The sequence below is a fragment of the Perissodus microlepis genome, chromosome 13, assembly GCF_051167445.1.
Source record: "Perissodus microlepis isolate ML-2025 ecotype Zambia chromosome 13, ASM5116744v1, whole genome shotgun sequence".
Taxonomy (NCBI): domain Eukaryota; kingdom Metazoa; phylum Chordata; class Actinopteri; order Cichliformes; family Cichlidae; genus Perissodus; species Perissodus microlepis.
In genome coordinates, this window is record NC_140473.1 from 16,644,320 (window position 1) to 16,657,064 (window position 12,745).

Consider the following 12,745-nt stretch of genomic DNA (forward strand, 5'->3'; position numbering starts at 1 on the left):
TTTAGGGAGAACTTTAATGTTGCTACGTGTGTTGTTACTTTATTTAACTAAAACTGCATGTATTTGGAAAAACAATGTGCCTTTATTAGTAGTAAATTCCCAAAATCTGCCACATAGAAAACAGAAGAAAGAAACACCCAGAAAATAAACATATGGCAGTTGCTACAAAACAGTGATCCAAACAGTACAGCACACCTGCAGAGTCGGATTAAAGGCCCTTCTTATGTGATCACTTGGTCTCCTTCACCTGGGCTGATCTTGTCATAGAGTTCAAGTGTCATGAAATCTCTTGTAAGGAGCTTGGATAGATCCTAAACAAACAGTCTCATTTGTTGAATTCTGAATGACTTCATTTCCAAAACCAAGTTTGCGTTCAGGAATTTTAAATTTGGTGTGTCACCACATAAATAAGGGGGATCTAATTGTTTCAGAGTCATACAAAAGCCAAAGGGTGTGAACTGAAAACATGGTTTGAATAATGACAAACATGCCAGGAATGTTTTTCTGTTTTAATAAAAAATGTGTTATTGATTTACAAGGAGTGAAGCTCTTTGTTGTTTCAGTATATTTCACACACACACACACACACACACACACACACACACACACACACACACACACACACACACACACACACACACACACACACACACACAAAGCACTGTTCATGTAGGTTATGAAAGCATCAGTCTACCGAACAATCCCACCTTCAGGTTCATTTGCTGGCTGCTCTGGAGCTTTTTATCATCACACAGGACTTAACGAAACTCTGTCTGATTGTCTGTCCTTTCTAAGTTCTTGAGATGGCCTCAGGTCTGAGAGTAAAAATAGAACCTTGATTAAATAGTGTTAATGATCTGACTTTCTCTTCTGCTCCAGCCTCATCTTGAGCTCTGAAACCAGCGCTTTGCTCACAGAGTCCTGCCTGGTCACCACTGCCTTCTTTAGAGGTTTGGGTGCCACGGTTGCTGAGACTGTGGGAATGACCCACTGCCTCTCCACCGGGAGGCAAAAATGTGGTGGAGGTGCACAGGGTGGCGGTGGCGGTGGCCACTGTCTCAAAATCCTGCCAGCATTGTTGTTGTGGTTGACATTCTCCACGATTACCTCTGGTTCCCGCTCTTCCTCTTTAACCTTAAATTTCTGTTCGTTCCTTTCGGGTCTCTTTAAGGGGTTTTTAAAAAGCCAGGTGTGCTGTGTCTTCAGCCTTCTCTTCACACGGCGATTGGGCAGGATCCGGTTGGACTTTTTGTTGCGCATGAATGTTGCGGTGGAGATGAGGACTGTCACTATGATCATGAGACTAATGATACCAGCAAGCATACCTAGGATTTGCAAAGGCTTGTTTCTATTCTGCATTAAAAATGATCCCAAAGGCCCCCCTTTGAGTTGAGTCTGTAAAAGAGCACAGGGAGAATTCACATCCATGGGAGTGAAGTCATACTCTGTCACACAAAAATATGTCCTGTGTATGTTTTGTTGCACTTTGTGCGTTCATCATTTGGTAAAAGATGTGTTAAATAAGTCTTTAGTGCCATTATAATTTACACAGACATAAAGAAAAACAAAGTCGCTTATTTATTAAATATAGTTTCCTTGATGGACGATTGATTTTGTTGCCTGCTTCACTAATTTTTATTAAATTAGTATTCTGCTCTTTTTATATTTTGTCAAGACAAGATCAGAGAGGTTGTCTGGGAAACTAGTGGAGACCATTCAGCATCAGAATCATAATCAGCTTTATTGACCAAGTATGTGCACACATACAACGAACTGGGCTCCGGCTATTTCTCTGAAAATGAGAATTTGTGTATGACTCAAACACAAACGTAAATAATGTGTTTAATTTGGTCGTAGCGTCATATTAAACCAAAAATACAGGTAAAACAAATTGTATAGGATGATTTATATTGTGCTCCTGTACTCTTTTACAGACACAGCCTTGTTCTGAAATAAAATACTCTGGACACGGATTGCTACAAATTCTTGGTACCACATACTAATAACAATAGTATTGCTGTGCTGATGAGCTCAAGGCGAGCTTCCTTTATGGCACAGGCCTCCTTATAATCTTTCTGATCTTGCCCTGAGGTTGCACACGTGTCTTTTTCAAAGAGCTGCAGTACATAACAGTTGAAATGAAGACCGTCAGTGAAATGGCAAAGCTGACAATGGTCAAACAAATCCCAAACACTGTCCCTGGACGTTTCCTTAGGCCCATGAAGTATGAGAAAAATCTGGATTTGATCTGTAAACATGACAATTGCATTTGTGTGAGATTCAGTTTTGTATATCACTATACATTCTCAAATTAAAATATTATGGCATAGTACTTTGTATAGTGTTTCAAATTTGATGAATGTGCATAAAAATAATAATAAACTGTGGACCTTCTGTTTGATATCACGCTGTTAACATCGCAACTGTGCAGGATGATTTATACAATGTCGATGCATAAAAAACTGGTATCTTAGTGGATTTATCGTGAAGGCCTCACATAGATTTCATTGTCATATTGCTGGTCTTTTGCTTTGTTTCAACTTACAGCTTCAGTGATGTCGATCTTGACAACGGCGGTGGTGGTGAGGGATGGATGGCCTCGGTCACGGGCCTGCACCACCAGCGACCAGGTGCAGTCTCTCTTCTTGGTGATGTTCTGAATGATGGCCATTGACTTGATGTAGGACTTCAGCATGATCTCGCCTGTGTCAGCGTTAATGTCAAAGATATTGTTTTCTGGCTCAGCTTTCATGATGGCATACTCGATAACGTTGTTGGGGACCTCTGCATCATCATCCACAGCCTGCAGACAGTAAGGGTACTGAAAATATTCACTTTTACCAAGTTTCATTTCGTTTAAAGAGAGCTGTATACCTCTATTTTCACTGGAGCTCCAATCACCATGGTCTTCTCAAGGAAGTTATCATAGAAAGCAGGAGAGTGGTCATTCAAGTCCAACACAGTCACAAAGACTTCAGCCAGGTTGTATTTCCCCTCTGTGTCCTCTGCCTTCACATAGAAGTTATACTTGGACCTCACCTCAGCATCCAGGCTTGCCCACGGCTGTGTGTAGATGATCCCAGAGTCAGGTTTGATCAGGAACCTGTGTACAGTGATGAGTCTTCTGTAAACTGACTTCTTTGGACAGTGGATATCAAGACACCATGCACCATGAACATTTTATACGTATTTGTTATTGTACATTATATGATACTTTTTTCCCCTAAACAATTAGTCATCTGTTTTAAGCACTTGGATTGCACTTCTTGCTAAATCTTGGCACTGATTTTGTCACACAGACTGTGAGTTTTGGAGCTTTGAAATATAATTGTGATGTAGGCTGCTAATACCCCAACCTCAAATCTTTAGAGTGACATTTAGGTCCAGAAAAAAACTACCTCATTTTTAAATGAGCTAACACAAAATAAATCTTATTACTTCTAGAAGCCAGATTGTTTTCGTCAGCTGGTCCTGTGACCTTATAAACACATACATTTGGTGCATTATGAAGTGATTGTTATTCAATGGAATGATTTTGTGATTAAGATCTTTTATAGAGTATGCAGCAACAGCAAGTCTTAGCATGGCTAGCTTAACGTTGTATAAAGACTGGAACTAGTTGAAGTCGTGCAGATGCTTTCCAGAGTCTTGTCTCACTGAAAGGTTGCCCTAACTTCTCGTAAATCCAAAAACTTTCATTAAATTGAACGAACAAGATAAAACAAGTTTGAAAGGTGACTTCAGAGGTGTTAGTGAGCGAGGTCAAACTCTGGTTCTCTAACTCTCGGGGTAGGCTCAACTGATGGAGCACAGAACCACTCCTGATGAGGTGAGGACAACCAGGGGAAAAATATGAAATTGAAATAAGAAGAATACTTTTTGGGGGAAACATAAACAAGCAGGATGCTGTTATGGAGACCTTCATATTACTAAACTTCAACCTATAGTGCCAGATTTTCTTTAATTATGCGATGCTGGAGAGACAAGATACAGTAAAAGATACAGATTGTTTCACAAACTGACTTGTTTAGCTGTCCTACAAGGTTCCAGCACAAGTTAGTCAGAAGCAAAGAGCAGTCTATTTTCTCCTCCAATCCCATTAAAGGATTATCGCAGACCGAGGGCGGGCAGGCAAAAGGACTGTCTGCTCTTGTGTACACTTAAGCGCTCAAACACAGAGTGTAAAACAGTGTAAAGTCTGCAATATGAACTGCTTTATTCTTTCAGATGCAGAGCCAAAGCATGTGGTCATGCATTGCTTCATAAGCATTTTAAAATCAAAGCAATTTCGAGAATAATCTGAGGTGACACAGTTTCAAAATCAGTTTGACTAAGCAAGCACGCACTAAGCTAAATCTCTCTCTCCTCTGCTTATTTTGGAAATCCTTGTCCTTGATGCCTTGATGTGACATCACATATCTCTTCTAATTTATTGCTACAGAGGGGTGCAAAAATACTTTTCCCTTGCATTTGAACAACCAAAGTAGATGGTAACCTTATTCCTACCAGCATGTGCCTGTGGGTTTGTGTTGCAGCTGAACAGACAGTTAACATAAATATAAACCCAAAAAATAAAAGATTTTTTTAAGAGCAACAAAAGATCCTAATGGCAAGATGTGTCTGTATTTGAAGTGCGAGAAAATGCAAGCTGTGGATATACAGTACTCTGTATTATCAGAAAGAACAGTGCAGTCTTGGATCTGGAGAATGGATTTCTGCTGGGAAACTAATAAAAAGTGAAAAACACCAGTAAATCCTCTGGGCTACAGTGCTTAGGGGAAATAAAAAGAATCAAGTCGTGATATGAAAAACTAGTGTGCTCTTACATATCTGTCCAGCTTTCAGGCAGATGTGTTTTTGCTACAGTGTATGCTTACAGTGTAGTGCATTATTTGAAGAGATTTCATTTATTTGAGCTTCTTGACACAATTGTACATTAGATATAATGTTTATTCTATAAAATTTGGTTTCACTACTGGAAAAAACCCCACATGCCAGGTGTTGAATTACTATATTTTACTATAGTATAGTAAAATATATTCTTTTTTCTTTGGACTATAAACATTAAAAATATTCTTCTGTGATCACTATCCAAAGACTGATGAATAGACACAGTGAAGGCGACAAAGTTATTTAGTTATTCTTTGAACATTTAAAACATATATTCTAAAATCAAATTAATGCTGTTTCTACACCAATGCCTGTGAATATGTGGAGGTCTTGTGGAGATGTTGCAGAGATGTTACATCTGAATATGTGAATGGAACAACTGCATTTAAAAGGACTCATTTTTGCTGTGTCCTACTGGCAAAACATAAAGCTCATTTATTGCACTTACAGCTCAGCCCCTGATCCATAGATAGAGTACTTCACTTCACCCCAAGGTCCTGAGTCTGGGTCAAATGCCTGTAGACAGGTATCAATGAATCAATCAGTCAATAAAATCTTTATTTTGAACATAAAGTAAAGACAAAATCAGCAACAGCCATCATATTCACATGGGAAAAACAAAAATAAAATTCATATTCATACAGATTCATGTTATTGTAATATGTTTATGCACTGAGTAATTATACTTTCATTAATTATTTGTAATTATTTAATAATTATTTAACTACTCTAGTATTGTAACAGTATTATTTTTAATATGTCATTAGATACAAATATCCATCCATCCATCTATCCGAGCAACCACAGGGCGAGAAGGAGGGTCCATGCAATTATCAATATTTAATGTACAGCCTAATAGACATTTAGCACCCTGTCTCATCCATATAGTGCTGTGTAAGTGTTTTTTTAATATAATTTTTAAAGTGAATGACAGAGCTATGATAGATCATAGAGAATAAAATGTCATGTTTGGTTGTAGATTAAACACCTGAATTCAACACAAGTTTTACAGCAGTGAGTTTAATATGTTGCAGTACCTATCCTACACTAAACTGTCATTCAAGCACGGCCAATGACCAGTACTGTGTTGACTTGCCTTTTCTCTTTCCTCTTTCTTTTTAGTTTGCATCTGTTTTCGTCATGAATTAAGAAAAATCTGCACTTTCATGTTGTCTGCCAGCATGGTCTCAGTAAACTGAATGAAAATTGCTCAACTGGAACATGATGTTTCAGGGGTCAGCTATAAAAAGACAGATTTTTGATGTCATGGGAACATCATCATCATCAGCTAATCTTTGTGTCTGTAGCTGCTGGGATGCCTGTTCACTGTCTCTATGCGTCCAAGGTCAGTTGTTGGCTGCTCTTCTGTCTGATTGAAATTGCCTGGGATCAAGGCTACAAACCCCTGTGGTGTTCACGCAAGGTCAGGATTTAATAATGAGCCTCCCTGTTGCTTTGAGCCCCTGTGGGGCTGACAGGAACAGACAAGGGCAAAAGACGATGTGATCCAAGTATCAATCAAATCATCATGTCCTTAAGTGTTCATTTTACTTCAGCACATATTTTGATGCTGTAGAGACATGTGCTGCTAAGCATCAGAGAAAAAAACATGTCTGTGAATTTGGTGTTACACAACAAAATGAAAGTGATAGCCATCTGGCAGCTTACGTCGCCTAGCTTTTATCTACATGTTTTCACATATTATCCCAACCCTCCCCGCTCAAAAAGTCTACATTTAGGGGATTAATAGCCCTCTTGGGCATTTTGTTAAAATCAGCATTCCTCTTTAGCTCTGAGTGACGTACATTGGTGATGGCATGTATTTTTAGACAGGATGAAGAGACTGGCTCACCGTGACTGTGACCACATTGGAGCCACCGGGTGAATTTTCTGGAATTCTGGCAATGTAGTAATCTGAAGAGAATTTGGGAGCGTTGTCATTGGTGTCCAGGAGATGAATGACGATGTCCGCTGTAGCGCTGAATTTCTCTGGTGTGTCAATCTCAACCGCAAGGAGCTGAGGAAGAAAAAATATTAGAAATATACATGCATTTTTCAAACATAATTTTAATCTACTGTAGTGCATGTATATTTTGGCATGCTAGTGTAAATAATTTACCTTGTATGTTAGAAAGTGGTATTTCTCATAGTCCATGGCAGCAGAGTCTTCTACTAAGATTGTGACTTGGGCCTCGTTGAGTACAGTCTGAGGGACAACTCGCAGCATTCTTCCTGGTCCAATCAGTCTCAGATTGAATTTAGCATTTGCACCCTGCAAAAGCAAAAACACATAATTATCATATCAGATCCATGCTTCATATGCATAGATCTGTTAATACATAATAATCTGCATTTGTTTCAGAGCTAAAAAAGCAGGCATGTAGTAAAGTCTCTTATAAAAGTGATGAGTAGCAGCAATAATATTCTGGCTCACACAGAAAGATACTGTCTGACGCTGCAACATTATTATCAGAAAATATATTTAGTGAAAATCAGTCATATGGCTCATAAAGTACACAGAGCTGAAAACACAAAGACACTTGCGTAAGCTGGCAAATGGCACAGAAAGCACCTTTTAATTGTGTTGGATTCCTTTCAAACTCATGCAATTTTAGAAGGATTGACTGTGATAATGGCAGGATTAAAGTCATTATGAGGACAGAAACACAGACTCTGTCCTGAACACTATGCTGTGCTATGATTGATGTTGACTAAATCAGTTACTCATTAGATAACATTATAATTATTACAGAAAACAAATGCTATTACATAAAAACCAGTCATTGTTACTCTTGGCCGGCTAAGGCACCTTTGAAAGACAACCATGAGTGGTACGAGTGTTGAAAAATACCTGCAAAAAAAGGAAAACTTGAAGCTTGTCATAGTCAGTGTAGAGAAAATAAGACAACAAGGGTGTTCACCTGATCAGAGTCGTTGACGGTGATTTTCAGCCCCCGGAGGATCTCTCCCTCGGGTGGATGCTCATACATGGTCAACTCAAACGTGCTCTGTGGGCCGTTCTCTCCATAGAAAGTAGGCGGATTGTTATTTAGGTCCACAACACGGATCACCACTGTGGTGACCTCATAGTCCATGAGTCTGCCTTCGGGACTTACTTCTGAAGCCTGAACAGAAGGAGTAAAAGTCAAGGTATATTTATCACTCTTAGAATCAGAGACATGGGCCAATTTGGTATTTTATCTACCAATTTTACTACCATGTTTTTTCCCCCTAATTTTCCTTGTAGATTCATTGAGCCACTGTTCAGCTAATCAATGCACTTTGATTAGGTCTATAAACATTTTTGTGTGGACACAAGCACTTGTAAATAAAATCAGAAGTACAAAAAAATCCCAAAGTGTTTTTTTGCAAGTCATTGGAAAATAGCTGTCTGAGAAGATCAGGCTTTGATTTATAAAGCAGTTATTATATTAAAATAATATAGGAGAGAATGTATGCAAAACAGAGTTGGTGACTGAACAGCAACTTACCCTGACTTTAATGTTGAAGATTTCTCTCTTCAGATAAATGGGGAGAGTCAACAGAGTGATGCAACCGCTTGTTTTATTGATACTAAAAACACCGTCATCACCTGGTGAAAAATATTAGATGGATGAACCTTTATATAAATATTTCTCCCTTCATTTTAAGATGATTGTAGCTTTCTTTGACAAAATAGCTCACCATCATCGAAAGAATAACGGACTGGATTTGGGTTCCCCACGTCACCATCTCGGGCCTCAACAGTGAATATTTCAGATCCCTAGAGAGAGTAAGGTAGAAAGATTTTGCATTTAATAAATTGGTGGTGGCATGCATCTATAAAAATAGATCTTCAAAAGCCTCTTTTTGAACCACCATGTGTCTGGTGCAGTTAGTCACAACAAATCACCAAAATCTAACCTTCTCCCTGTTTTCAAAGGCTCATTTAAATGTCACACTCCTAATTATTCTCATTTGGATGAAAGTCAGACTGTGTAAACTGGCTGTGATGAGCTACTGCTGTGACATTTTGCAATAGTGATAAAGCAGTGAAATGCCAGTAATTAAAGCTATGTGATGTGCCTTGGGTTTTGAGCTCTTTTGTTAGTTATTATTTATACTGCCGATATAAAACCTAATCATTCCACATGATGCCGCTTTATGACAGCAGTGTAACTATGTTGTCCTAAACGAAAAAGAAAATGACAAAAATGTAGCCATTGTGCTAACTGCCACGTATTTCAACTCTAGACTAAAATCAGTGCATAAAATCACCGGGGGAGCGTTTTCATACTCACTGGCACTGAGATTTCATAAACATAGCCAAAGTAGGGTGTCCCAATGAAAGATGGCAGAGTGTCTTGAGCATCAATCACATTAATTGTCAGGGTAGCAGAGGAGGACATAAACTGCTCCTTCCCATTAAAGCTACCACCACCATCCTAGAACAAAAGTAATAACAGTTTAAATCTGCATTTTTAAATGTAAGTTTCCTAGATCAAGAAATTGCTAATTTACATGTTCCTCTGCTATAATCATGTTTCATGATTTTATGTTCATCTTTGAGTATATTCCACCAAGTACCTTTGCAATAACAATGACAAAGTGTATCTTTGCTTTCTCATAGTCCAGCATTTCTCCAGATTTGATACGAAGGACTCCACTGTGTCTGTCGATGGCAAACAGAGTGGACTGAGCACTCTGCAAAGAAAATGGAACAAATGCATGATTTTAAAAGCACACGCAGAAATACAAATAAGGGGTTACATGAGCAAAAGCCTGTCACTGGCACTCTTAAAACCCTTTAACAAACACTCACATGAAAAGTGGTCAGATGGCAGAATAAAACCACACAAAAGCTCCTTGAAATAAGCCAATTCCAATATCCAGTCTTTGCCCATCTGGATGCAAAGTACCCATATGCTCAAGGACATAGCAGGTAGGTGAAAGCTGTTGTGTCCAGATGTGGACTGCCTGTCTCGTAACTCCTACTTCCAAGCCAGCTGTTCTTTGGTCTTAATAGTCCAAAGTGCAAACTAACATTGTGTCGCTGAGCCACCCCTCGCCAACACAAATGTAACTGTCATTTAATCCCCATCTTCATAACTACACCAACATATTCAGGCACAAATACACAGTAACACAGGAAAATATATGTAACCCCTGCTTAGTACAACTATACGTCATCAGTGTTGAAAGCAGATTATTGAAAAAACTTAGCGGTTTACAATTTTACCTAACAAGTAAAAGAGCCCCGGGAGATGACACAAATCCCTTTGGGGTTGTGTAAGGAAGGGGGTGTGAGTGGGCAATATTTTCCTACTGCAAAGTGATACCTGCAGGTAGTAGGTGACCGAGCCCCCTGAGCCTGTGTCTCTGTCCACTGCCTCAACTTTGTAGATACTGCTTCCAGACTCTGTTGTCTACAATGTCCAAGAAAGAAAAGGTAACATTTAGAGCTTGACGAGACCTTTTTCACTTGGAGAGACAGATACTGTTGTCTCGGCTTAACTTACTTCCAGTACATCAATGATCGCAGGCATGTTTTGGAATTCAGGCTTTTCATCATTTGCATCCATTACAAATATTGTCACTCTTTCCACAACCTAAAAGCAAGAACCAACAGGAGGATAAAACCACAAAGCATGTTGAAGTTTAGTATTTTGACTTTTTTTTAAAAGGAGCTAAAAGCTGATACCTTGCTTTGCCCATCAGTGATGCTGACAAGAACATCAATAGAGTCTTGTTTCTAAGTAAATAATAGTAGTAGGTTAATACAGCAACCAAGTTGTTATAAAAACACTGAATTGTCGATCTGTACATCTTTGTAAAGTTTACCTCTCTGTCCAGCTTTTCTACTAATGTAATGTTTCCAGATTTGGGGTCAACCCTGAAGTACTCTTTGGACCCTGGATCAAAGGAAAGGCCGTACCTCACCTCCTGGCCTTCAGGATCTGTGCCATTAAGACGATAAATTTGTGTACCTATAGAGAGATATCATTATTAAGAGTAAATATCCCCTCACAGAAACAAATCGTGGAAAGGTAAACAGTTTCTAACCATTTACTATGAGGTGTACGTTTCTTTTGGTAACAACTGCTGTGGAACAAACCAGGCTGAAACACTAAGTACCATTTGGAGTATCCAGACTGATGCAAGGTGTAGAGGGACAGCTGCACTGCATTCGCAGCCAGCAAACTGTCCCTGACATCAACAGGTGGCAGCAGCAGATGAGCATGTTAGTGTGAGTGCATACACGCCACGCAACATCTGTTCATCTATCAAAGACTACTTAACATCCTGGACTCTCACATATTGGCCACCACAACACACCATTTTGATGATTGGTTGTTCTACAGTCCTATTAGCTGTTCACACTAAATGTTCCCCAGTCCAGAGGTCAATCTCACCAACAGCAGTGTCCTCTGAGAGGCTGAACAAGGCCAGGTTTCCATTGTAACTGTAGGGTCCATTGTCGTAGAAATATGGAGCAAAATCTGCTTGTGCTGCCGGCAGACACATAAATCAGAGGAAATAATATTTAAATGTCACAGGTTTATTTGGCATAATATTTGAAAGAAGAAATTGTGCTCCCTGAACTATCGGTGAGTGGAGGTAATAAAGCACAACCTTAATCTATGACTGAATCAGTCTACTGAGTGTTTTGTACACATACTACTGATATGAATTTGTAATTTTAATTGGTTCTCTCTCTATAAATGCTAAAATGGCAGAAGAAATGCTATGTAAACTGTATACACAACCTCCTCTTTCTTTGCACTTTGTCTGGGATTAAAGGTGCATTACATCAACCTCCTAAAATACTCTTTCTATACATAGACCTGCGATCTCTGCTGCTTTTACCTGTAATACGATTCCTGTTATTTAAAACAGTTTTAACCTACTATTGCATATCAGCTTTAAAACTAATTTCATAAAACAAGCAAATAATTTTGTGTATCTTAAAAAAAATACTTATATTTCCATTTGGAAAACCCAGGGCATAAATAAACTGAAAACTGAGTGGAGGTTCTTTATAACAGTGACAGAATTACAAAATTAATACATAAAATAGCCCAGAGTCTGAATATCATTCACAATCTGATCGCATCAGGATTAGTAAACAGTAAACAGACAAACAATAAGGTAAACTTACCAAAGCAGGCATGCACAAACACAAACAGTAGTAGCAAATGTGGTATCCTTACATGCTTCATCCTAAAGAATAAAGTCATGAAATCGCACCATGAAGACGGCTTCGTCAAGAGACCTCTACATGAGCTACACTTCTCAAGGTGTTCTCTGGCAACTGGAGAAGGCTAAACGCAGATGCTCACATACTAATCCAATGACACATCTTAAGAGCTGCTTCAGGGCCCCCGTAGTCTCCAACTGGGCCTTAGCAACCAAAAGGCCAAAGGAGATGACTCTGTCTGCAAAAGCTGTACATCTACAACTTTGCAGTAGATGTACAGCTATATTCTTCACATTTTCAACTTTTAATGTAAATTGTGTTATTAATAGCCAGAAATACTACATAAACTCTGTTTTATTCTGATGTTGTCAAAATGATAATTCATAAATGTAAAGTTATTATCGCACTTTTTACAATCACTGGTCACAGTGAAACATAATGATCAGGATGTTAATTTTGTTTTTTAGTTTTAAAGCTTTGATTTATGATCTGCTCTGAATGACCGCAGTCATTCAGAGGGGGGGGGGGGGGGGGGGGGGGGATGTACTAAATATAACTCCTGGCACTGAATTATGACCATTTTACATAAAATATTGTGACCAACTATGTTTGATGTAAATTCTATACTGTAACTGTAGTCAGTGATTTGTTTATATTGGACAAGGGTACCATCTGCCA

General features: G+C 38.8%; 1 protein-coding gene across 2 annotated transcripts; it reads right to left on the reverse strand.

The window, feature by feature from the left end:
• Window positions 1–571: 571 nt before the first annotated feature.
• cdhr1a (cadherin-related family member 1a) lies at window positions 572–12,307 on the reverse strand. 2 transcript variants are annotated; one of them, XM_084948927.1, is made up of 17 exons: window positions 12,029–12,306; window positions 11,283–11,378; window positions 10,711–10,856; window positions 10,571–10,621; window positions 10,389–10,478; window positions 10,209–10,295; window positions 9,457–9,573; window positions 9,171–9,314; window positions 8,575–8,653; window positions 8,382–8,482; window positions 7,812–8,015; window positions 7,010–7,162; window positions 6,743–6,907; window positions 5,339–5,406; window positions 2,875–3,103; window positions 2,546–2,803; window positions 572–1,395 (listed from the first exon to the last, which is right to left on the reverse strand). In XM_084948927.1, exons 1-17 carry the CDS (start codon window positions 12,105–12,107, stop codon window positions 850–852), a joined length of 2,613 nt encoding a protein of 870 aa, XP_084805053.1. In that variant the 5' UTR covers window positions 12,108–12,306; the 3' UTR covers window positions 572–849. The 2 variants fall into 2 exon arrangements, with proteins under 2 accessions (XP_084805053.1, XP_084805054.1); XM_084948928.1 differs by having other exon boundaries at window positions 1,303–2,248; window positions 12,029–12,307.
• Between the last annotated feature and the right edge of the window lie 438 nt (window positions 12,308–12,745).